Source organism: Oryza glaberrima, chromosome 2 (genome assembly GCF_000147395.1).
Source record: "Oryza glaberrima chromosome 2, OglaRS2, whole genome shotgun sequence".
NCBI classification, from domain to species: domain Eukaryota; kingdom Viridiplantae; phylum Streptophyta; class Magnoliopsida; order Poales; family Poaceae; genus Oryza; species Oryza glaberrima.
In genome coordinates, this window is record NC_068327.1 from 29,055,281 (window position 1) to 29,077,199 (window position 21,919).

General features: G+C 40.7%; 3 protein-coding genes across 7 annotated transcripts; 1 reads left to right on the plus strand and 2 right to left on the minus strand.

Moving 5' to 3' along the window:
• The first annotated feature begins 11,283 nt into the window (after window positions 1-11,283).
• LOC127763596 (zinc finger protein CONSTANS-LIKE 9-like) lies at window positions 11,284-16,208 on the plus strand. Of its 5 annotated transcripts, none has more exons than XM_052288349.1 (6): window positions 11,284-11,547; window positions 13,000-13,086; window positions 13,255-13,950; window positions 14,447-14,647; window positions 14,918-15,222; window positions 15,508-16,208. In XM_052288349.1, exons 3-6 carry the CDS (start codon window positions 13,363-13,365, stop codon window positions 15,635-15,637), a joined length of 1,224 nt encoding a protein of 407 aa, XP_052144309.1. In that variant the 5' UTR covers window positions 11,284-11,547; window positions 13,000-13,086; window positions 13,255-13,362; the 3' UTR covers window positions 15,638-16,208. The 5 variants fall into 5 exon arrangements, with proteins under 5 accessions (XP_052144309.1, XP_052144308.1, XP_052144310.1 ...); XM_052288347.1 differs by lacking the exon at window positions 11,284-11,547 and adding an exon at window positions 11,720-12,512 and having other exon boundaries at window positions 14,921-15,222; XM_052288346.1 differs by lacking the exon at window positions 11,284-11,547 and adding an exon at window positions 11,722-12,512.
• A 26-nt stretch (window positions 16,209-16,234) lies between these two features.
• On the minus strand, window positions 16,235-17,155 carry LOC127763597 (uncharacterized). The gene has a single exon (XM_052288351.1). The coding sequence runs from the start codon at window positions 17,101-17,103 to the stop codon at window positions 16,375-16,377; it is 729 nt and encodes a 242-aa protein (XP_052144311.1). The 5' UTR covers window positions 17,104-17,155; the 3' UTR covers window positions 16,235-16,374.
• A 3,705-nt stretch (window positions 17,156-20,860) lies between these two features.
• Window positions 20,861-21,712, minus strand: LOC127762648 (transcription factor MYB3R-5-like). Its single transcript, XM_052287123.1, has one exon. It carries the CDS (start codon window positions 21,710-21,712, stop codon window positions 20,861-20,863), a length of 852 nt encoding a protein of 283 aa, XP_052143083.1.
• Window positions 21,713-21,919: the final 207 nt, after the last annotated feature.

The window sequence follows — 21,919 nt, forward strand, 5'->3', positions numbered from 1 at the left end:
AACTGATCAAATCCACTATCAACAAAGAAGGCCCACCCCGGGCCCAGACCATAATAGATAACAATGCCAGCTCAGACATCAGCTGCACACCACCTCTAGGAGCGAGTTCAATAATAGACTACAAATAAACTATATACACATGTGAAGAAGATAAGAGAAAAGAGAGAAGAAAAGCGGGCTACAGATTTGTAGTCAGTTATAGCATGGACTTCAAAATATTATGTGTGTATAAGATATGAGACCATATATTAATTATTTAGTATATATTTATATGTAACTATTGTATGGATGAGCTATCAAATTACTTTCTCCGTCCTAAAATATAATAATTTTTAGCTATAAATCTGGACATATAGTTGTAGAGAAATTGTAGCTAATAGTAGCTATACTATTAAACTTCCTCTAAGACACATTGATGTGGCACACTGGGTCCAAAAGACTAGTCATTGCCATGAAAGGCAAAAGGCACATTAGCCCATAACGGCATGAACAATGTTGTCATCTGCAAGGTTGTGCTGGCCTGCTGGGTTAGTTGTAGTTTTGGATTATATATTGATTCAGGGCAATTTTAAAGTTTGATTTTTACGAAAAATTTTAAGTAGATATTCACCTATGTTGTTGGCTATCAGCCTATCACCAAAATGGAGCTAGACGATAAAAGTGAAGAATAGAACCACTAAAATTAATTCTAAGATTAAATTCAAAACAAACTTTAGAGATTAACGCCCAAAGCACAATTAAACACAGCCTAAACTTTGTTGGGCTTTCTAAAAAAAGCCGGATCACTCTGGTGATATGTTTTATAAAATGAAAAACACAGCCTAAACTTTTCTGTTTTAGTAGTGGATGTATGTATCCATCCCTTAGAATATATCATGGGGGAAAGGAAACTCTCGTTCTTCTACATCCAGTTAGAACGAAGGAGGGTTCACTCCCTAACTTGTCAAAAATTACCATATCTCATATTTTAGACAAGTTTGATCAAGTCAACTCATTGTTTGGTTTATGATCACACTTGTGGCAAGATTCTCTCTTATTTCTCATGGTCCCACATGTCATCAACTCAAAAAAGTGTGGCACATCTTTTTTTCTAGCTAATGTGTGACTTATTTTTTTATTGACCACAACTAAGGTAAAATGTGGCACAAAAGTATGATAAATGATGACAATATTAGTACAGCATCCAAAAAACCTTATACCAGAACTAAGTTTTGTTCCTGCAAAATTTCTTCTAAAATTCTCCTTTCCTTGTGAGGACTCGACTTGACCCTACCAATTAGACCGAATCAGTTTTCCTACATACTAACCTCCATCTCAAATATAGCTACTAAGCTTATAACATAAGTTGTTATATTTTAGAATGAAGGTAGTACTTTTATAATGTCATTGGCAATTTTTTTTTACTTTCGTTGAATATAAAGATAGTTTAGCTAGCCTTTACCATTGTAGAGATGAAAATTACTATAATGGAGCAGGTATAATAGATCACGTTTATTAGCTACTACCTCCGTCCCATAAAACCTGACGTTTAAAGGTTCTACCAGTGTCCCATAAAACATGTCGTTTGAGCAATTTAATGGCCATCTGTTTTGAATTTTTGAATGTGCTCATGATTGCTTTGCCACGTGTTTTTTGTGGTCATAACTTCAGTGTGCAGAGATATATAAGTATTCCTACTGAATGCCCTGCACTCAATGAAATGACATCTGATTATTATTAAGTGAGGGCAACTTGGTTATTTTTCCTTCTAGCTAATTTGCTTTTGAAACCTTAAAGCGTCATGTTTTGTGGGACGGAGGAAGTAGCTATTAGCCTAGCTATACCAGTACAATCAAATGTGGAAGAGATAGAAAAGGAAAGGAAATATAAAGTGAGCTATTAACTTAGCCATGTCAGTACAATCAAATGCAACCGCCGTACCTTGGCAGCCACCAAGGGCAAAGGAGGCCTGCATCGGCGGAGTAGCCAACCACATGCCAGATGCGTAGGATGCTGGCAAAGCTTGAGGCGGCGGGCCGGGCAATTCCCTGTTTCGATCGACCCATGGTATAACAAGATTGTGTTGGCTGATTGGTATTGTGAGAAGGTATTTGGAGTCAGTGAAGGATTTACCGCTAAACCCTAGCATTTTTTTATAGGGACGAGAAAGATGGCACACGGGATGCAAAAGGCCCACAAAACGTGTGGTCTATGGACAGTATCGGCTGATATACAGGCTCCATGTTTGCTTATTTATGCATCTTGTTGCTCGGCCGGGCCGCCGATTGCATGAGTGCCTGCTTCATTCTCTCTCTTCCTTTGTATCTCATCCAGCTTGGATTGTGATGACATGTATGGGCTAATAGTAGGCTGATTAGCCCTTATTATACTTGCCCTAATCTACAGCTGGCTCTGGAAGGGCTTCAAGATAGATGCAGTGCAGCTGCCAACTTAAAAAGATACAAATGTGGAACCTCACATAGATTAAATTAAGTTAGAAGAGCCTATCTATTGTATCAGTTATCTCTTGAGTTGATTGTAGGTGATTTGAAAAAGAAATCGAAGATATTGGTAGATTATATTATTAGATTTACTCTTATCACCACCAGGTCAAGAGACGGTTAAGGGAAAGGCAGGCTTGGCTCGTGTTGCAGATGGCCTAAAGAGCGGTGTTGACTACTTGACTGGTGGCGCAAATCAGTGACGATGGTTACACATAAGCGAAATGACATCATGCTTCATGACCTTCCAGTTGCATCCCTTCGATCTTTAGCTGCAGGCTCCCATGATTTCCGAGAGAATGCAACAATACCGTGGCCTAAAAGAAAACATGGTTCGGATGGTAAGTTGGAAACCAAGTCTTATATATGACATTTTTGATGAGACACATGAAAGCATGGTGTGTTGGTTTAACAATGATGAGAATCGGTAACAAAGAAGACTGCGTGATAAGGGCAGTAGCTTTCCAGCTACACAAAGACAAGTTCAAGTTGCCATTAGCCACAGAAGGTGAAGACACCAAACATGTTTTATTTTCAAGGTTGAAATTAAAGTATAATAACAAAACAAACATAACAGTTTTTTTTTCCATTTTTTTAAAAAAGGGGGACACATATGCTAATTATGTACACCCTCATTTTATAAAAATATAAGTACTTTTACTTTCTCTGACCCAAAATATAACATCTTCCAGAGCTCAAATTTTATCATGAATATAACAACATAATACTTGTAAAATATGATTTTACCACTAAACTATCCATACTATCATTTGCTATTATAGTCTCAATGCAATAAGTCCGGACATATATCTCATCCACCCCAATAATGCAACCAAGTTTTTCTTTTTACCACCATTTCCTTAACACCCTATACCGAATGCTAAAACTTATTACATTTTGGGATAGGTGGAATAGAGTTTTTTTAAAATATGATTAAGGATATATGTGAAATTAAATGAGGATGGTGGTGCTAGATTAAGATGAGAAATTAGATGAAAAAAATCAAAGAGATAAAATTATGATTAGTTAAGATGAGAGAATAGGTGAAGAACTTTTAAGACAAATTAAATCCCGTAAGTAGCAATATTTAGAATAGATGGAGTAGATAACATATATTATATCCTTGGGGACAAATTTATCTCCCTTTCCTCCGTCTCTCTCAACATCTATATTTCCGATGATCCGATCTACTTAGAAATTCTTAGGATTAATCGATAAGACGCCCAAACGAAGCAATCGGTATCATATGTACAATGATTAAATACTATTACATCAGAATAAGACCATATACACGACGGATCACGGATGCTTTGCCGCCAAAGCAGGATATTCCACATCAACATGTCCAAGGTGTCTTGTGCTAAGCACTAGTGTTTCTCGATTCTTTTCTACTGTGCCTTCAAGTAACCGAAGGGGCACAGTTGCACTGATGCAGATTGCAGAGTGATGCACCATCCAAGCTGACACAACACACAAGCAGCAACATGTGGCATGCCAAAGAACATATTCCACGCGAGAACCGACCGGCCGAGCACGACGGCATCGAGGCGTACCTTTCACTGTTCACACGGGAATCGCACCATGACCGAACTGTGGAACAGCGACCCGGCTGGTAGCATGGTAGGTGTGGCTAATGAACCGGCTTGACTCCGACTTGTTAAATCTATAGATCTAAAAAGCTTAGGTGTTGGGTTTGATTTCTCGTGGGAATAAATTTTTCAGGATTTAATGGTTTTGTGCTTTCAGTGGTAATCGACGTACCCGTCAACAACGAGGCGTCTCTGGTGACTTTGTCAATCTCCAGAATAAATTTGCCGGCCCAGTCTTCGAAGATGCTCATAGGGGTAGGGTTTGCGTGCGTGCGTTCATAGGGGTGAGTGTGCGTGCATTGTGAGTGTCTGCGTTGTAGTGTGTAATTCTTAAAAAAAAACCCTTAGCTTGCTAGCTACTTCCACCGTCTAAAAATATAAAAACTAGAACTTAATGGGGCATGTCCAGCTTTGTAGTATTAGGAAATGTCTCATCCGATACTACGTTCTTATATTTTGGGATAGAGGCTACTAATCCAGATTTGTATTATTAGGAAATGTCCCATCCGATTCTAGGTTATTATATTTTGGGACGGAGGGAGTAGCCCATTAGATCCGTCAACAAGATTTACCGCATTTGCATCGTCTTTGTAGTTTTTTTTTTGTTTTTTTAGAGATGGATATTTTTTTTACCCGGCCTCTATATCCAATCGGATATATGCAACCTTTTTAAATTAGGAACTTAGCTTATCAAGCGGGTGCTACCCAGGTCACTGCAACCACTAGGCTATATGCCCTTTCACATGTAGTTTTAAAGTTTATCAATTTTTAATTTGAATATTTATCAGTTTATTTTATGTTAACATAATAGCAAACACTAATTAGTAAAGAAGCCACTAGATAAAAATAGTACAGAAATAATTAAAGTACTTAAGTCCTAGTTAAAAGGCTCCGTCCAAATAAGATAACTACTCCTATAGTTTAAATTGATATAAGGAGGAGCTCATAAGCTGACTCATTACGCTCGGGAACTAACAGCTTAGCTCGACTTCACTCGTTAAGTCGTTATTATGGCTTCAAGTTCGGACTGAGCTCAATGCAAGACGATGACGATCCATGCCAATAATTTTGAGTGTTTTTTTCTTTTCACCCCTGCCGACTAGCCGGCGACCTTTCTCCCTCTGATTTGCACAGAAGCAACAACAGTACAGTAAGGACGGTATGATACGTACCGTACCGGAGTGCAGCCGACTGGTGCAGTACTACTGCCACTGGAGTAGTACGTACACTCCACCAATGTACCGCTGGTAGCGTGGACAGATAATGCACAAGTATTTTTTTTGCTTTTTTATACCGTCCGTCCTCATTTATGCGCTTATGTGCCTAACGTTTAATCATTCATTTCATTTTAAAAATTTATAAAAAAATTAAAATATAAGTCATGCAGGAGTATTCTTCATGTTTTATCATCTAATAATAATAAAAATGCCCATCATAAAAAGTTTAAATAAGACAAACGATTAAACACTAGACATAGAAACTCATAGATAAATTTATTTTGGGATGGATGGTGTGCTCCCACCATCCTATAAAAAGCAAATCTAGACATATATATGTTCAGATCTATAATACTAGAATATCTTATATTTGGTACTAGTACTAAGCTGTTTTCTATAGGACGGTGTGTATGTATCTATCACAGTGTCAACGTGTCATTTCATTTTCGCGGCCTTGGAAATCGGTGGCACTACTGACCTGGATGATGGCTGTCATGACAACAACAGACAGGCTCACACACGCAGTCACAGTGTCACGCGACTTCCTGGCCTTGCTAGCTCTAGGAATTAGCTCTAGGAAATAGGAATGTGTTGTACTAGTACGGTGTGCTGCGACGTATACCGGTATACGTGAAAAACGTGCATCCGCTCCGTTTTTTTTCTTGTGCCGGATCAACGAGCGCGACGGCCAGTACGGAACGCATAGTGAGCAGCAGCGGTAAAAAGGTTGGCTTTTGGCTGGTCTTTTTTTTTTTTTCTGTTTCATTTCCTGGTTTGAAAACCATGCTATGAAAATAGAGAAAAAAGTGTAGATAATAATAAAGTTATTAGGCAGAAAACCACTAGAATATAGTCACCGAGAAACAATACGTGTGGCATAGCTTGTGAAAATCTTGAGATTTGTTTGTGAGGTTAGGAGAGTTTAAATTACTAGTTGCCCCTAGCTTTTGTTAACTCGAATCAGTTTTTCATATATCTTTTACATGAATTTAATGGCCCGTTTAGTATACTTACAATTTCTAAATTTAGTTTCAGGAGTTAAATCTGAAGTGGAGTTATGGAGTTGACTAAACCCAGCTTCACCTCTCTAATTCATTTTGTGAGAATGCTCCACCCAACTCTACTTCTATTTTAGATAGAGATTAAACTGTTTGGCTGAGTTCTAGCTCCCGAGAGATGGAGTTGGAGCTGAAACTGTGTAAACTACAGGTTTAAGTTGAGACATACACACCGGTGCGTGTTCATATTGGTACACGACAAGAACACAGTAAATGTTGCCAACAGTCTTCGAATTTTAGGCAGTTTGCACGCCAGGATGGACGATGAAAATTAAACGGTGAACAGTCAAAATTGCAATCCACTTGGAAACCGGCGATTAGTTGCCACTGGCTAGTCCTGGCAGGAGGTGGGCTCCACCCACTGGACCCCAAAAAGGACACTGCTCCCCCTTGTGTTGATTCCTCCTGGATATGCTTCAGTTCAGCTTAGGGGTATTTTTGCCAACAGATAATTTGCAGGAACGCTACTACTACCTTCAGATAATTTGCAGATAATTTTAGCCTATCATAGGCTCATGGTAGTAAGAATCTTCCAATGACAGCTGGATGCAATGAACAAGCTAGGATTGATACTACATCCGTCCCAAAATAAATGCAGCCATGGATATCCGTGTCCAACCTTTGACCATCCATCTTATTTGAAAAACTTATGAAAAAATTAAAAAAAAATAGTCACATATAAAGTGCTATTCATGTTTTATCATCTAATAGCAATAAAAATACTAATCATAAAAAAATTTTAATAAGACGAACGGTCAAACGTTGAACGTGAATAGTGCAAAACTGCACTTATTTTGAGACGGAGGGAGTAACTCATAAGCCCAAACAAAGCAACATTAACTATGACATCAATTTATCAGTAAATTTTTTATATAGAAACAATTGCTCATTTGACCATATTTCAGAACCTAAGTATCAAATTGACATTACTTTTTCTAGTTTGCTTATTTGATCCCTTTTTTAAAAATAAAGTGACCTTATTTGAAAAACTTATGAAAAAATTAAAAAAAAATAGTCACATATAAAGTGCTATTCATGTTTTATCATCTAATAGCAATAAAAATACTAATCATAAAAAATTTTTAATAAGACGAACGGTCAAACGTTGAACGTGAATAGTGCAAAACTACACTTATTTTGGGACGGAGGGAGTAACTCATAAGCCCAAACAAAGCAACATTAACTATGACATCAATTTATCAGTAAATTTTCTATATAGAAACAATTGCTCATTTGACCATATTTCAGAACCTAAGTATCAAATTGACATTACTTTTTCTAGTTTGCTTATTTGACCCCTTTTTTTAAAAATAAAGTGACATTATATACTTCCTCCGTTTCACAATGTAAGTCATTCTACCATTTCCCACATTTATATGGATGTTAATGAATCTATATGGATATATGTCTAGATTCATTAACATCAATATGAATGTGGAAAATGTTAGAATGACTTACATTATGAAACGGAGGGAGTAATATGTTTTGTCGGTTGAAAACTTAGGGGTTAAAAATAGATTGTGATGAAAAAACTTCCAAAATTAACTCTAAACTTTAACTTTTGTACTAGCGGTAAGCTAACAACTACTCACGCCGTTTCATGTTATAAGTCGTTTTGATTTTTTTCTAATCAATTTTTTTTTAAGTTTGATCAAGTTAATAGAAAAAATCTAACAACATCTAGAACACTAAATTGGTTTAATTAAATATATTTCAATAATATATTTATTTTGTATTAAAATGCTATTTTGTTTCTCTATAATTTTGGTCAAATTTAAAGAAAATTGGCTAAAAAAAATCAAAACAACTTATAATATGAAAGGAGAGGAGTAGATAATAGATGCCATAATTGTTTTGCGACGCCGTTCCATATTATTGTTTATGAAGTTAATCAAAAACCAGTCCGGTTAAAATTGTTCATACTGCTTGAAGAATCTTGCAGCGACAGTTAAAATAATGTAAAACCGTTCTTTACGTAGCCCTTTTTGATGACACTACATTCTATCATTTCGTTAAAAAATGCATATATTGCCTTCAAATAGAAGATAATATTTCACACTTAGCATATTTTTCAAGGAGCGTTGCACGTCTAACCTTTAGAGACTGATGGAGTGATGGTATTCTCCAAACTTTGTTCATCCTTCTAAAAGCGCGCGACTTGTACCGTATCAGCGATCTTTGTATATTTTATAAAAAAAACAGTACAAATGCAGGCATTCATAACGCACGTACATACCCTATCCTTATGAGCATATCTGAAAGACTGAGTCTAAGTCACCATGGACACCTCGCTGTCGATGGATATATCACCTAGATGAATGCACACACGCTATGAGCACCTCTGAAAGACTGAATCGGTATATCTTGAGATTGATAACTCACCACGAACGCAACAGATGTGTCACCTACCACTGAAAGGATAAGTAGCCGTAAATATAAACACCTGTATTAAATCTAGAATTTAAACTTGGATGAACTGGTTTAAAAAAATCTAACCAGTTAAATTATACTCACTTCGCGTATCAACGACCTTTTGGATTCAACTGTTCGAGTACCATGTATATTGGTGACTTTTCATGTTCTACTGTTTGAGAGACCAATTTGATGGTTGCTCTATCCTTTTCAGATAAACAACTGCACATGGTTAGCGAGTCTCGATAATATGTTTGTTTTTTGTTTGCGTCAGAAGTAATCACAAAATGTAAATTCCAAGGTAGGAGTAATAAATGTTATACCGTCCTGTCTTCTTCTTTCTTTTGCTTTGAAGATTTTTTTTTTTGAAACTTGCTTTCAATAATTTTTTTTATCATCAATTAAATTTGAGAAAAGCGGTCAACCAATCAACCATAATAAAAAGAAAAATCCTCACAATTGAGCAACTTGTTCATAATCCATGTTAGATAGCAACAAGCGTGCGAGACAACCAAATGATGTACCAATGTTTGCCCAATCCTCGTAAGTTCAAATAACTACAGTACGTTGTTGGAGCCATTATAAAAATTTCATAAGATTTGCATTATTGGCCCACTTTATTTTTTTATTTGTCATTTCGAACACCGTCAATGTATAAAGCACACACACCTTTAAGACTACTCCCTTCATATAAAAAATGCCCAGCCTAGTATTAGATGATACGTTCATCCAATATTAGATTGGTTTTTTATGGGATAGACGGAGTATAAGGAAAGATATCCAACCTATTATCTCGTGGAGCCGAGGTTAAGAGAACATATAAAAACTAAAAATGATGTGATGTGGCTGTTGTTGTCATTGCTTTATTTTTTTAATGTCATTTAGTATGTTATATATTATCGAAGCTAATATATATAGACAGTACATATCTCTCATGTTCATACTTTATAGTACGAATGATCGTTTGGTGACGGTTGAAATGATGCAACGACCTTTCCTACCTTAATTTTCCCTCAATGCGAACTGCATTCTATTGTTTCACAAAAGAAAGCGTTCCATCCTTCGTGACCAGCCAATTATCTCAAATATATATTCGTTTCATATATTTTTGTCAATGTTACTAACATTCAGAATCGAATGGAGTAAAAGAAGAACCCATGAGTCACTTGCTTACTGCTATTTTTCTCATGTCTAGATTCTAGAGACACCCTATATATAAATGGCATGCTCATCCACTTGCTGCAAGTACACTATAATCAGAGGCTTCCGATGATCGGTCGTTGAGAATGCACTCCTAAATCGGTAAGATCGCTATTTCACCACGCAACCACAACTTCGTTATTTTATCTCTAAATTCACAAACTTTATTCCATAATTTCATAATCACATTATATTATATGATTTATATTATCCTTTAAACGTAGCACCTTCTATTAGGATAGATTAGACTAGGTGCGAGATACCATGACAAACATTGCTAGGCTTGATTATTCATATATTGTGACAATCATAATATCTTCGTTATTAAATTTATGGTTGAAGTATAGCATCTGTCGTCTAATCTCTGCACCTCATCACTAGAGTTCGATTATGCCGTATATATGGGATCGAGATCCTTTAACTTTTAAGTCACATGACTTTGAGTCACTGACATGTGAGCCCTCTTTATTATGGACTCACGTGTCAGTGATTTGTTAAAGGATCTTAATGCGTATATATAAACTAGTTTGGTTACTACCCTCACACAAATATTGCATGGCCTGGTTTTTTCCTTGTGTGGTTGCTTCCGCGAGAACTCCCTTTGCCTGGATCTGTTTGTTCCTCGCACCATGTGAAAAGATCGGACGGAACGGCAGCCAGCCAGCCGGCAAGCCGCCGCAACGAGCGTCTGCACATGGCGAATTTCGCCGTATAAACCAACAGCGCGAGGCAAGGCGAAGACGAGAGAGTGAAACGAATGGGTTGTTCAAATTGCAGTCAAAATAAAACTTACCAAATTTTAACAATATCAAAATTTTAATAAGTTGGCAATATTTATTAAAATTTTGGTATGATTTTCTTATGTATCTATTGAAGTTTAGTGAAAAACTGAACATATACTTTCTCCGTCCTAAAATATAAGAATCTATTACTGGATCCGGATAAGACATTTTTAACTACTACGAATCTGGAAAGGCAAATATAAGAATCTAGAATCGGATGGAATATTTCTTAATACTATAAATTTGGACATGCTGTCTGTCTAAATTCTTATATTTTAGAATGAAGAGATTACATATTTTTGATAACTCTATAATTTAAAATGACATCAACCCCGTCACGACAAAGCGGTGTGCGAGTGAGACCTCCGCGAGGGGCAGAACGGTCAATCGGCTCGGGCCGCCACTTGGCGAAAGGACCGCGCACGTGGCGCCCGCCCTGGATCCCCCTTATCTCGGACGCAAATTACGGTCCTGCCCCTCTCTCTCGAGCAAAAAGCGCAAAAAGGGCACCCCGGGTGGGGCCCACCGCCCCCTCCTCCTCATCCACCTCCTCTCCCCTCCCCCCACTCGCTGCTCGTCTTCTCGTTCTCTCGCTCGCGCATCGTCTCTTGTGCTTCTCCACCTGTTGTTCCATTTTCTCCTCGCTTATCTCTTCCTCGCTCGCTCTCCCTTTCGCGCACCAGAAAAGTCGTTTTTTAATTTTCGAGTTTCCGTGGAAGATTCTCGATACCTGTCCCTCGTCGTCGTCCTCCTCCGCCGGCCGCCGCCGACGACCGCAGCAGGGGTGGATCCGGGGCGGCGCCGATTCGGTGAGTCCGGTCTCGCGAGCTCGAGCTGTTTGTTTGTTTGTTTGTTTGTTTGGTGGGGATTGGATTGGGTTGGATTTGCGTTGTGTAGGCTAGCCGCATCAGCACCGCTTGTTTGGTGGATTTCGTGAGCTGCTGCTGGATTAGGGGACTGGGATTGGGATTGGGAGGGGGGATGGATCATGGATGTCGGTGGATTGGGGGGGATTGGGTTTGAGTGTTCGATTTCGAGTCCGCTTGATCGTTTCTGTGGTGTTCCAGGGTGTTTGTTGTTGGGGAGTCTGAACTGATTTTTTGGTTTTCTTTCTTTTTGCGGACACTTCACGCTTTCTCTCGTGTTGCGTGGAGCGTACGTGAGTGGTTTTTGGTCCGGCTTTAGCTTTGAGCTGGACTTTAGCTGCTCAGAATTTGATTATTCTTCTTTCTCTAATTGGAGTACATACAAGTACGATGGCTTAGCATGTTTCAGTATCCAGTTCAGTTTTCAACTAGAAAATATTAACAATTTCATCCCCTCTGCCCTTTTGTCTACTGACATAATAGTCGTCTAGCGGCAACTGCGGTTAGATGCAGAAAGGAAGCCCTTTTGTATTCTTAAATTTGGATAATCTTAAAAAACAAAATAACATTTCTCTTGCTTATTTGAGTGGCTCAGAAAGTTTGTTGCTTTTATCCACACACGGCATGCTTTATATGATCAGAGAAGTGGGGTTAGTGCTATTTAAAACTTAGGATTAGTCCCGATAAAATTGTTTGTATTGTGGAGATGCATGCTTGTTGATTTACATTATTAGTGCTCAGAAAAGGTGCCCTTTTGATATGCAAAATAGGACATACCAGCGTCAAAAATAAAGGGACATAATAAAATGAGCAACCAGGATCATTGTTGGATGCACAGCTGGTGAAGTCCTATTTGTATTGCCGCTTCTAGCTCTTGCCCATGCATGCTAATAAGCCATCCCATGCTGGTACGAAAAGTGACTTTTATTAACTCAGAAATGCTATCAACTGCAGCTAGCATTTGTTTGCTGCATAGCTCCATGTTGCTAATTTCATGTTTTTCCATTGTTATCAGATGCATTGTACTGCTCTCTGCTAGACTTGTCTAGTGAATTGGTGTTATTGACCCTTATTTTTTAAACATGGATACTTTTTTTCCCCTTGTATGCTTTACAGAGAACATGCGCTTACAGGTTACAGACTGACAGTACATAGGATAGAAGATAAAACCGTAACATTTACCAAGAAGAACTTCCTGCAAGTAGTTTTGTGCCCTTCTATTTCAGAGACTTCTGAGTTCTTTATGCCCTTGCTAGCAAATCTTGGGTGGGATAATAAAACTCAAAAGTCTTCACAAATTGTTATACGCTACCTATATTTTAAATTGTTACTAAGTCAATGAATATATTGATTGCTCTTGTTGTGATACAATTGAAATGTTTCTGTTGGTTGCAGAGCAATTCAAGTGGTTCATTTCATGGCCTGTATCAATATACTTATATATCTCCAACACTTACCAAGGAATGGAAACAAACTCATCATGTAACATGGGCTGCAAAATCTGTCCCTTCTTTTCTAATTTGAAGTGTGCACATATTTGCTATATTTTCCATTAAAAAAATATACTACTCTCTTTCCATAATGTTCAATTATAAGTTTGTTGTTTTGTTACTTGTTACTGATTTTTGTTTTTGGCTTTTTGCACACCAGTATCCTGGTAGGATCCCACTGAATTCAACTGTTGAACAAAAAGCCAGGAAGGTGGCTGTTCTTGTGGCACTCAGTGCTAGTGGAAGTGCTCCAGTACTGTACAGGACCATGGATGCTCTTTGTGATTTCTGCGGGGAGCAAAGGTCAATGGTCTATTGCCGATCAGATGCAGCATCCTTGTGCTTGTCGTGTGATCGTAATGTGCATTCAGCCAATGCCCTTTCCCGACGCCATACAAGAACCCTTCTTTGTGATCGTTGTGTTGGACAGCCTGCAGCAGTCCGTTGTCTTGAAGAGAACACCTCACTTTGCCAAAACTGTGACTGGAATGGACATGGGGCAGCATCCTCAGCTGCTGGGCATAAAAGGCAGACCATAAACTGTTACTCGGGGTGCCCATCGTCGGCAGAGCTCTCGAGAATCTGGTCCTTTAGTATGGATATCCCAACTGTAGCTGCGGAGCCAAACTGTGAGGAAGGAATAAACATGATGAGCATTAATGACAATGACGTCAATAACCATTGTGGTGCTCCAGAAGATGGCCGCTTGTTGGATATAGCTAGCACAGCACTCATGAGTGATTTACCTACAGGAGACAAGTTCAAACCTTTAATAGGTTCTTCTTCAGGAGATGGGATGAATCTTCTGCCACTTAATTCAGATCAGCCAGCTGAGCCAGTTTCAACGACGCCTAAGGTGCATGCTTCTCATTCCCCTCCAAAACCTATTCAAGTATTCTGCTAAGTTTCTGCATAAGTCATAACATATTGCATGGACATATTATTACACCAAATGTTCACACTGCGTGGTTGCGGTTTCGACCATGTACTTTGTTTTGGTTTTCTTCTAGAAGTGAACGTTCAAAGGGAAAACTTTCTGTAGTTTGACCAATGGTACAATGACCATCTTTTGGTCATTATTTATTACTGTTTGCTACTTTCTTAAGAGTTCCACACTGTCAAAGCTTTCCTGGTGTTTTTCTCCTGCCGAGCAAGTTACTCTTATCTTCTAATAATTTTACCATTGAATGTGAATTCACCTAGATCTTATAATTCCCTAATGATGATGGTTGAACAATTGCTGCAGTTGGAATTTGTGTATTTCCAATATCATGATTCATGAAAATGTCATCTGCGATGCCTGTCATTATGGTGTCACTGCGTGCTTATCGAAACTTGGTTGCATAATTCAGGCACCCTGTGTCACAGACAAAGATATGTTCAATGATGGGAGCGTATATGGAGACTTCTGTGTGGATGATGCTGACCTAACATTTGAGAATTATGAAGAATTATTCGGTACCTCTCACGTTCAAACAGAACAACTCTTTGATGATGCTGGAATTGACAGTTATTTTGAAATGAAGGATGTGCCAGCAGATGAATCTAATGAGGTCCGTACCTTTCTGCATATAGTCTTTTTATCTGCTGTGTTTGTTGTAGGAAAAGAGCTCTGTTTTGCTATTTCTGACCTTCCCACCATAATCAGGGTTAATCTCGTTTTCCTCCATTTGTGCTTATATCGAGTTGACCCTACCATTTTACTGAGAATCATTAAATGATTGATTGGGTTAATTAGGAGTGGAATGTCTGCATATCTCATCGTCCATTTTATGGCTATTAATTATTTTACTAAAATTTTGGTATGACTGTTATACTTTCAGCAGCCCAAACCTGTGCAGCCAGAATGTAGCAATGTCGCATCTGTTGATTCTGGGATGTCAAACCCAGCTGCAAGGGCTGATTCCAGCCATTGTATTCCTGGTAGGCAGGCTATATCCAACATATCCCTTTCCTTCTCTGGTTTGACTGGTGAAAGCAGTGCTGGAGATTTTCAAGATTGTGGGGTATCATCAATGATCCTTATGGGTGAGCCACCCTGGCATCCTCCTGGTCCTGAAAGTTCATCTGCTGGAGGCAGCAGAGATAATGCTCTTACACGGTACAAGGAGAAGAAGAAGAGAAGAAAGTAAGTGCATCTTACTGTGCTTTTTCAGTTTTTTGAAAGTAAGTTCATACTGGTACTTGATATGCCATGGTTAAATGCATTACAGCTAAGAATGTGGCTGCAGTATCATTCAATTTTCAGCTTTGGAATTCTATATTAAAAAGCTTACTGTGCCAAATCGATATTTTCGTATACACGTGATCATTGTAGACATGTGGATGCTTGCTCCTAGTGCGAATGCTACTTCATGTTTTTCTTAAAAGAAGTTATTATATGGCCTTTCTTCACATATTTTCTTCTTAACAGATTTGACAAGAAGATAAGGTATGCTTCTCGTAAGGCTAGGGCAGATGTGAGAAAAAGGGTCAAAGGACGGTTTGTAAAGGCTGGCGAAGCATATGACTACGATCCGCTGAGCCAAACAAGAAGCTACTAAAGCCTTTCACTCGATTGGTTTCGTCTAGTGTTCAAGTAGCAATTTTCAGCAGCTGATTTGATGTTGGTTGCACGGCAAGCATGATCACTGGAGAACACAAGCAATTGCGGCAGACCTTGCAATTGAAAACGGGGAAAGGAAACCAAACGCTGTGATCAAATCAAATTAATGAAACAAAAAAAAAAAGGAAAAAATAGGATGCAAACATGCGAGAAGCTCATGGATGGTAATGCTCCATTTTCTCCTGTACAGTTCATGCATCTTCAGTTGCTTCTGGTTGAGATGTCTGAATAACTCTCTACCATCTGTGCATTAATCAAATACAAATACATGGGCCTACTGCACGACGACGAACGCACCTGCTTCTGTTGTGATGTTTTGTGTTGCGGCTGTCAGGCTGGATCTCTAGGTAACATGATTAATTATACTACTGATGGAATTTGCACCGCTGTAATATTATTTACGAATCACAATCTGCCGTGGGATTGTTCTTCTGTCGTGTATGTATGTGTATATAGATGGATGGCTGTTAAGAAAATATTGTGACGATTATAAAGTTTGCCTTTGTAAATGATAGTAAAATGCTGCATTGATCTGTAGGGTGAGCATAGAGCTTTATTCAAATTGAGACGTGATCAAACATGCGTGCTAATTTGGTAACCTAAATTGAAATCAAATATGCATGCAACCTAAGTAGATTACTAACTCGATCTAGCGCGAGGCTGCTGTCTCCTCTGTCAAACTGACATGAACGGTAAATCTAGCGCGAGGTCGCCGTCCCCGGGATCCGCCGTGTCGGAGGCCAGCGTGCAAGAATCCAAGCTCGACGCGAGAGCGTCGGCGAGAGGGTGCTGCGGCGGCGGCGGCGACTCTGACTCCGCGACGCCGCCCTCCATGGCCGCCGAGTCAGCGGCCGGCGGCGGGCAAGTGGCGCCCGTCTCGGCGGCGGGGACCAAGCCGCTCAGGCGGTGGTGCTTGATCCGGCAACCGACCGAGATGCGCGAGGCGCGGCCATCGACGACCGAGCGTTGGACGTGGCGGTGGAGGAGCATGGTCCCTTCGGCGCCGCGGGCGGCGAAGGAGTCGTGGTCGACGGCGGCGAAGACGGTGATTCGGTAGACGCGCCGGTGGCGCCGCACATCGCGGGAGCGCCCCAGCGGCGTGCACCCTTCGGCGGCACGGCGCTGCCTGCCGGAGTCGACGTACCGGAGGCGCGCGTTCTCCTTGGGCGTACGGTGCCTGACGGCGGGGCAGGCAGCAAACCTGCCCCTAGCCGCCGCACACAACGGTGTGGCCGGCGGCGGCGGCGGTGTCGTCGTCTTCCCCGTCACGATCTGGATCCTCTTTTCACAAAACGGTGACCCGTCGTAGCCGCTACTTCCTTCGATCGGGTGCCATCGTCCCAGCAGCATGTCAAACTCCTTGGGATCGTCGATGGCTGTGATATCCATCGATCCTGATTCCATGGGATCGTCGATGGCGAGTAGCGGCGACGAGGAGGACGGGAGATAAGATTAATTCTGATCGATCGGGATCGATTCACTAGATGCATTGGATGATCTTATATGGCAACGCGTCCTCGTTGGCATAAAGTTAGAATCGGACCGGGAATCCTGGATGGGCTGGCTATGCATGCATGGAACCACCACCCGCGTTTCCTGCTTAACTATAACATTTAACGCTAATGACGGCTAATTAGGGAAGATTATGAAGATTTTCTCTTTTTTTTAGATTTTTTACTAACAGATTGAAAATTTTTTAAGTTAGATTCGAAAACTTTCGATTTAAGATTTTAATTTTTAAGTCAAATTTTGAAAACTTTCAACTCGGATTTGAAAACGTTCAACTTAAGATTTGAAAACGTTCAACTCAGATTCGAAAGCTTTTAACTCGAGATCGAAAACTTTCAAGTTCAGATTTGAAAAAAAAGAAAATTTTCAACTTGAGATTTGAAAATTTGAAAACTTTCAACTCGATATTCGAAAACTTCCAAATCCAGATTTGAAATATTTGAAAACTTTTAACTTGATATTTGAAAATTTTCAACTTGAGATTTGAAAACTTTCAAATCCAAATTTGAAAAATTTAAAGTTAAGATTTAAAAATTTTCAAGTTATGGTTTAAAACTTGCTAATAGGCGTGAAAAAAATCAAAAAAAGAGAGAGAAAAAAAAGAAAAAGAATCGTGAAAAAAAGAGAAAAAGACGCAAAAGAGACGTGGTGGGGGCCGCGCGCGCCATATCCATATCTGGCGCGCACGCGCCAATTAGCAATCCTGCCGCTTTGTGCGATTTGGGGTGAGTGCATCGTCAGTTCAGGCCGTCCGCTTCGGGCGGTGTGGTGTTCTAGTTTGTTATTAATGAGTCATGACTCATTAGTATACAGTTGTAGTTTGTTGTTGGAAATTAGTGTTATGCCTAATGTCCTATTTTAAAAAAATTAAGATGAAGTTTTCAGCTTCCGGTTCTTACGAAATTGTTCCCGATCAGTCGATCGGGGGAGGGAGCAAAATCGGTCGCTCCCCCCCCCCATCCCCACACACACGCGCGCACGTGCCCCCCTGGCCCACCACATGTCCGTGACTGAACCTACCACATGTTTCCACCACATACTCCGTTGCAAAAATCACCACATATTTTGGAATTCAAGTAGTGTACACATAATATTTCACTATATATATATATATATATATATATATATATATATATATATATATATATATATATATATATATATATATATATATATATATATATATATATATATATATATATATATATATATACCTAATGTTGTAGTGAATTGAAACATTCTTTTGTTAAGGGAATTCGTTTCATTTTTTGTTCCACAAAAATGTTTCACCTAGTGTACTTATAATGTTTCACTGTGTAAGGATCAAATCTTGCAGTGAACTAAAATATTGTTTTTATATAAGGTGAAACAACGCCCGATTTAAACAATTGAAACATTTCAATTTAGTGAAATAATTCCAATATACTTGTTGGAACAGTGTGCAACATTTAAAAATAATTCAATAATAAGCTAATTTTTTTTGTTGGAATATATCCATGTGTGGTCTTGTTTTAAAGATTTAATTGCAACGAATTTAATGGTGCAATCGAATCATGATTTGGATAAATAATTTAAGAGAAAAAAATAGTTTAAAGTGGTTTTGCACGCATGCATCTTGCTGACGTCAGCATAATGGCGCCCGATTTTCCCACCCCAGGATCGAGCACCCAATTCTGAGTTGCGTCCTGGTTTTTATGTAGTTCATTTTGTGGCTTTTATATCTAAATTGATTGGAGTAGCTAGAGATTGTTAAAGCTTAGAAGCTCCCAAAGAGCCCGCTCCTCTCTTATCATTTTCAACCTATTTTAACATGGTAAGAACACAAAACATGAAAACTATTATAAACCCTCGAGAGAATGTCTACTCATTATTTAAATGCCACTCAAATATTAACTAACTAAAAGATTCGTATTTTTTCTTTCATCACCTTAATTTTTTGTCCGTGTATTCGACCGTAAACCTGTACATCCTAATTCGATTGTGTTAGGGATGGAAGAAATCGCAAAAAAAAAAAAAGAAACCCACTAAACCACCCACGGATTTGCAGCCGATTCATTACTGATTCACCTCGTTAGGAAGCCAATTCATCACAGATTCAATCACAAGGGGAAAATCAACTAAAAAGAGAAAAAAATGAAAAACAAATCTCTTAAAAATTCATCACAAAGAGAGGAGCCCTAGCGTGCCCGCCACCACCACCAGCTCGTCGCTGTCGTGTCCGCCACCGCAACACCTGCTCCAACCGCCGCCTACTCCTGCGCCCAACGAGGAGGAGGTCGTAGCCGCTGCCGGGGAAGGGGGCTGCCTCAATGAGGAGAGGAGGACGGGGTGGAGCCGGTGGTCGACTGGACCGACGCGGGAAGCCGACGTCGCCGCCGGATCCGCCCGTGGGAAGCCGCAGGAGGGCACCTCCACCGCCGCTGCTCACGGTGGGGGAGGGCACCGCCACAGCCGCTTGGAGAGGGCGTCGTCGCCGCCGCTGCTCGACCACCGCAAGAGGGGGATGGAGGAGGAGGTCATCACCGCTACCGAGGAAGGGGGCCACCGCAACGAGGAGAGGAGGACGAGGTGGAGCCGGTGGTTGACCGGAGTGGCGCGGGAAGCCGCTGCGCGCGCGCGGGAGGGGGGGGGAGGGCGCCGTCGCCAGGCTCTACCGCCGCCGCGGTCGCTTTGAGAGAGAGGAAGAGGATCGGGGGATTGGGCTGAAATAGATTTAGGGTTAAGGGTTTGGTTGACCGCTATTTATAATGGTCGTGGATCCATCGGTCCCAGCTTCTCCCGCATGGGGCCATCGCACTATTGGGCCGTATATTTGGGCCGGGCTAAAATCAGTGCTTTTTCCATCTCAATAATTTTAAGTATTTTTCTATTTCGTAAATATGAGAATTTCTATACCATAAGAGTCAATTTTATAGAGAAGTCCTTGAATTTTAAGGATATTACTAAACACACTATAATCTAGGCATATGAATTCCTAGGAAGGTTTAAATTGATGTACTAAAAAGCAAAAGTACCAAAGTAGTATGAAAATTACTTCGGTTAAAAATAAATATTTTTAGTTATAATACACCATAGCGAAACACGGGCATTTTGCTAGTAGTTATAAATTTCTTTAAAAAAATCAACAGGATAAATTAATGTGATAGATCAATCCGCAATCATGCAATGCATCTAAATGTCGCAATGAAAAAAAAATTTGACCGTGAATAAATATGATAGTTTAATTTGTTTTTTCTTTTCTTTTTTGTAATTTGTAGAAATTGAATTTTAAATTGTACTTCCTCCGTTTTACAATGTAAGACTTTCTAAATAGATTCATTAACATTTATATGTATGTGGACAATACTAGAAAGTCTTACATTTGTGAAACGGAGGGAGTATATATGTTTGTAGAGTGATATGTCACATGTTAATATATCTTCTCAATTTAACAATTTAAGTATCATACAAACAACGAGGGGTCATCTCCTCGAGAGTTTAAAATCCACTCTCCACAAAACACACCATTGCCGACATAAATCTACAATTTATTTGTTATTCTGGATCATTTTACTCTAAAAAAAATAAAAATTTGATAACGCCTCCAAATCCCCCTTTCCCCCCTTTTGCTCCAAAGATAAATATACAAAATCGTCCGTTTCTGTTTTACGACTCAGACCGACATGAACGCGAAATCTAGCGCGAGGATGCCGTCCCGGGGATCCGTCGCGTCGGATGCTAGGGTGCAAGAATCCAAGCTCGAGGCAAGAACGTCGGCGAGAGGGTGCTGCTGCTGCGGCGGCGGCGGCGGCGACTTCGACTCTGCCTCGCTCCCCATGTACTCCGAGTCATCGGCGGCCGGCGGCGGGCAACCGGCGTTTTCCGCCGTCTTGGCGGCGTCGGGGACCAAGCCGCTGCGGCGGAGCTGGATCCAGCGGTCCCTCATGATGCCCGAGGTGCGGCCGTAGACCGAGCGGCTGATCTTCCTCCAGCTGCCGCCGGTGTGGCGGTGGAGGCGCACGAGCTCCTCGTCGTCGCGGGCGGTGAAGGGGCGGTGGTAGACGTCGCGGGCGAGGTGGTGGCGCCACCTGGCGCGGCACGAGTCACCGGAGCGCCCAGGCATGCCCCTGGCGACCTTCCACCATTGCCGGAAGAGGTTCTCCTTGGCAAGCCGCCGCAGCAGCTCGTCCTCCTCCGCCGTCCACTCCCGCTCGGGCAGCCGCCGCCGGCGGGAGCACCTGCACTTCGCCGCAGCCGCCGCCGCCGCCGCCGCCGCCGTAGCCATGGACGTCTCTCCTCCTCGGGATCGTGGTTGGTTGCAGCGAGAGCAAGGGTATCGTCCCAGCTGCATCTTCTTCCTCATGGACATCTTCTCGATCAACAATCTCTCTTCTCGCCATTGCGATCGATTGCTACTCTCTCCTCGCCGTCCCCATCGCCACTGCTTGCTACTTCCATCGATCATCAGTTGAAAAAAATCCACCGGCACCGCCGGTATCGCGATCTCCTCCTTCTCCTCCTCCATCTCGATCCCCTAATTCGGATTGGGGTAGAGACGACGACGAGAGATTGATTGGTTATGATCGAAATTGATTAACCGCAGATCATCATATATGGCGAACAGAATTGGAACCGGATCGGAGTCGTATCGCGCTAGGACTTGTAGATCTAGTGTTGCCTTATTGGGCCGTAAGTGCTCGGAGATTTGGGCTGAGCCCATTGTTAGTTTGGG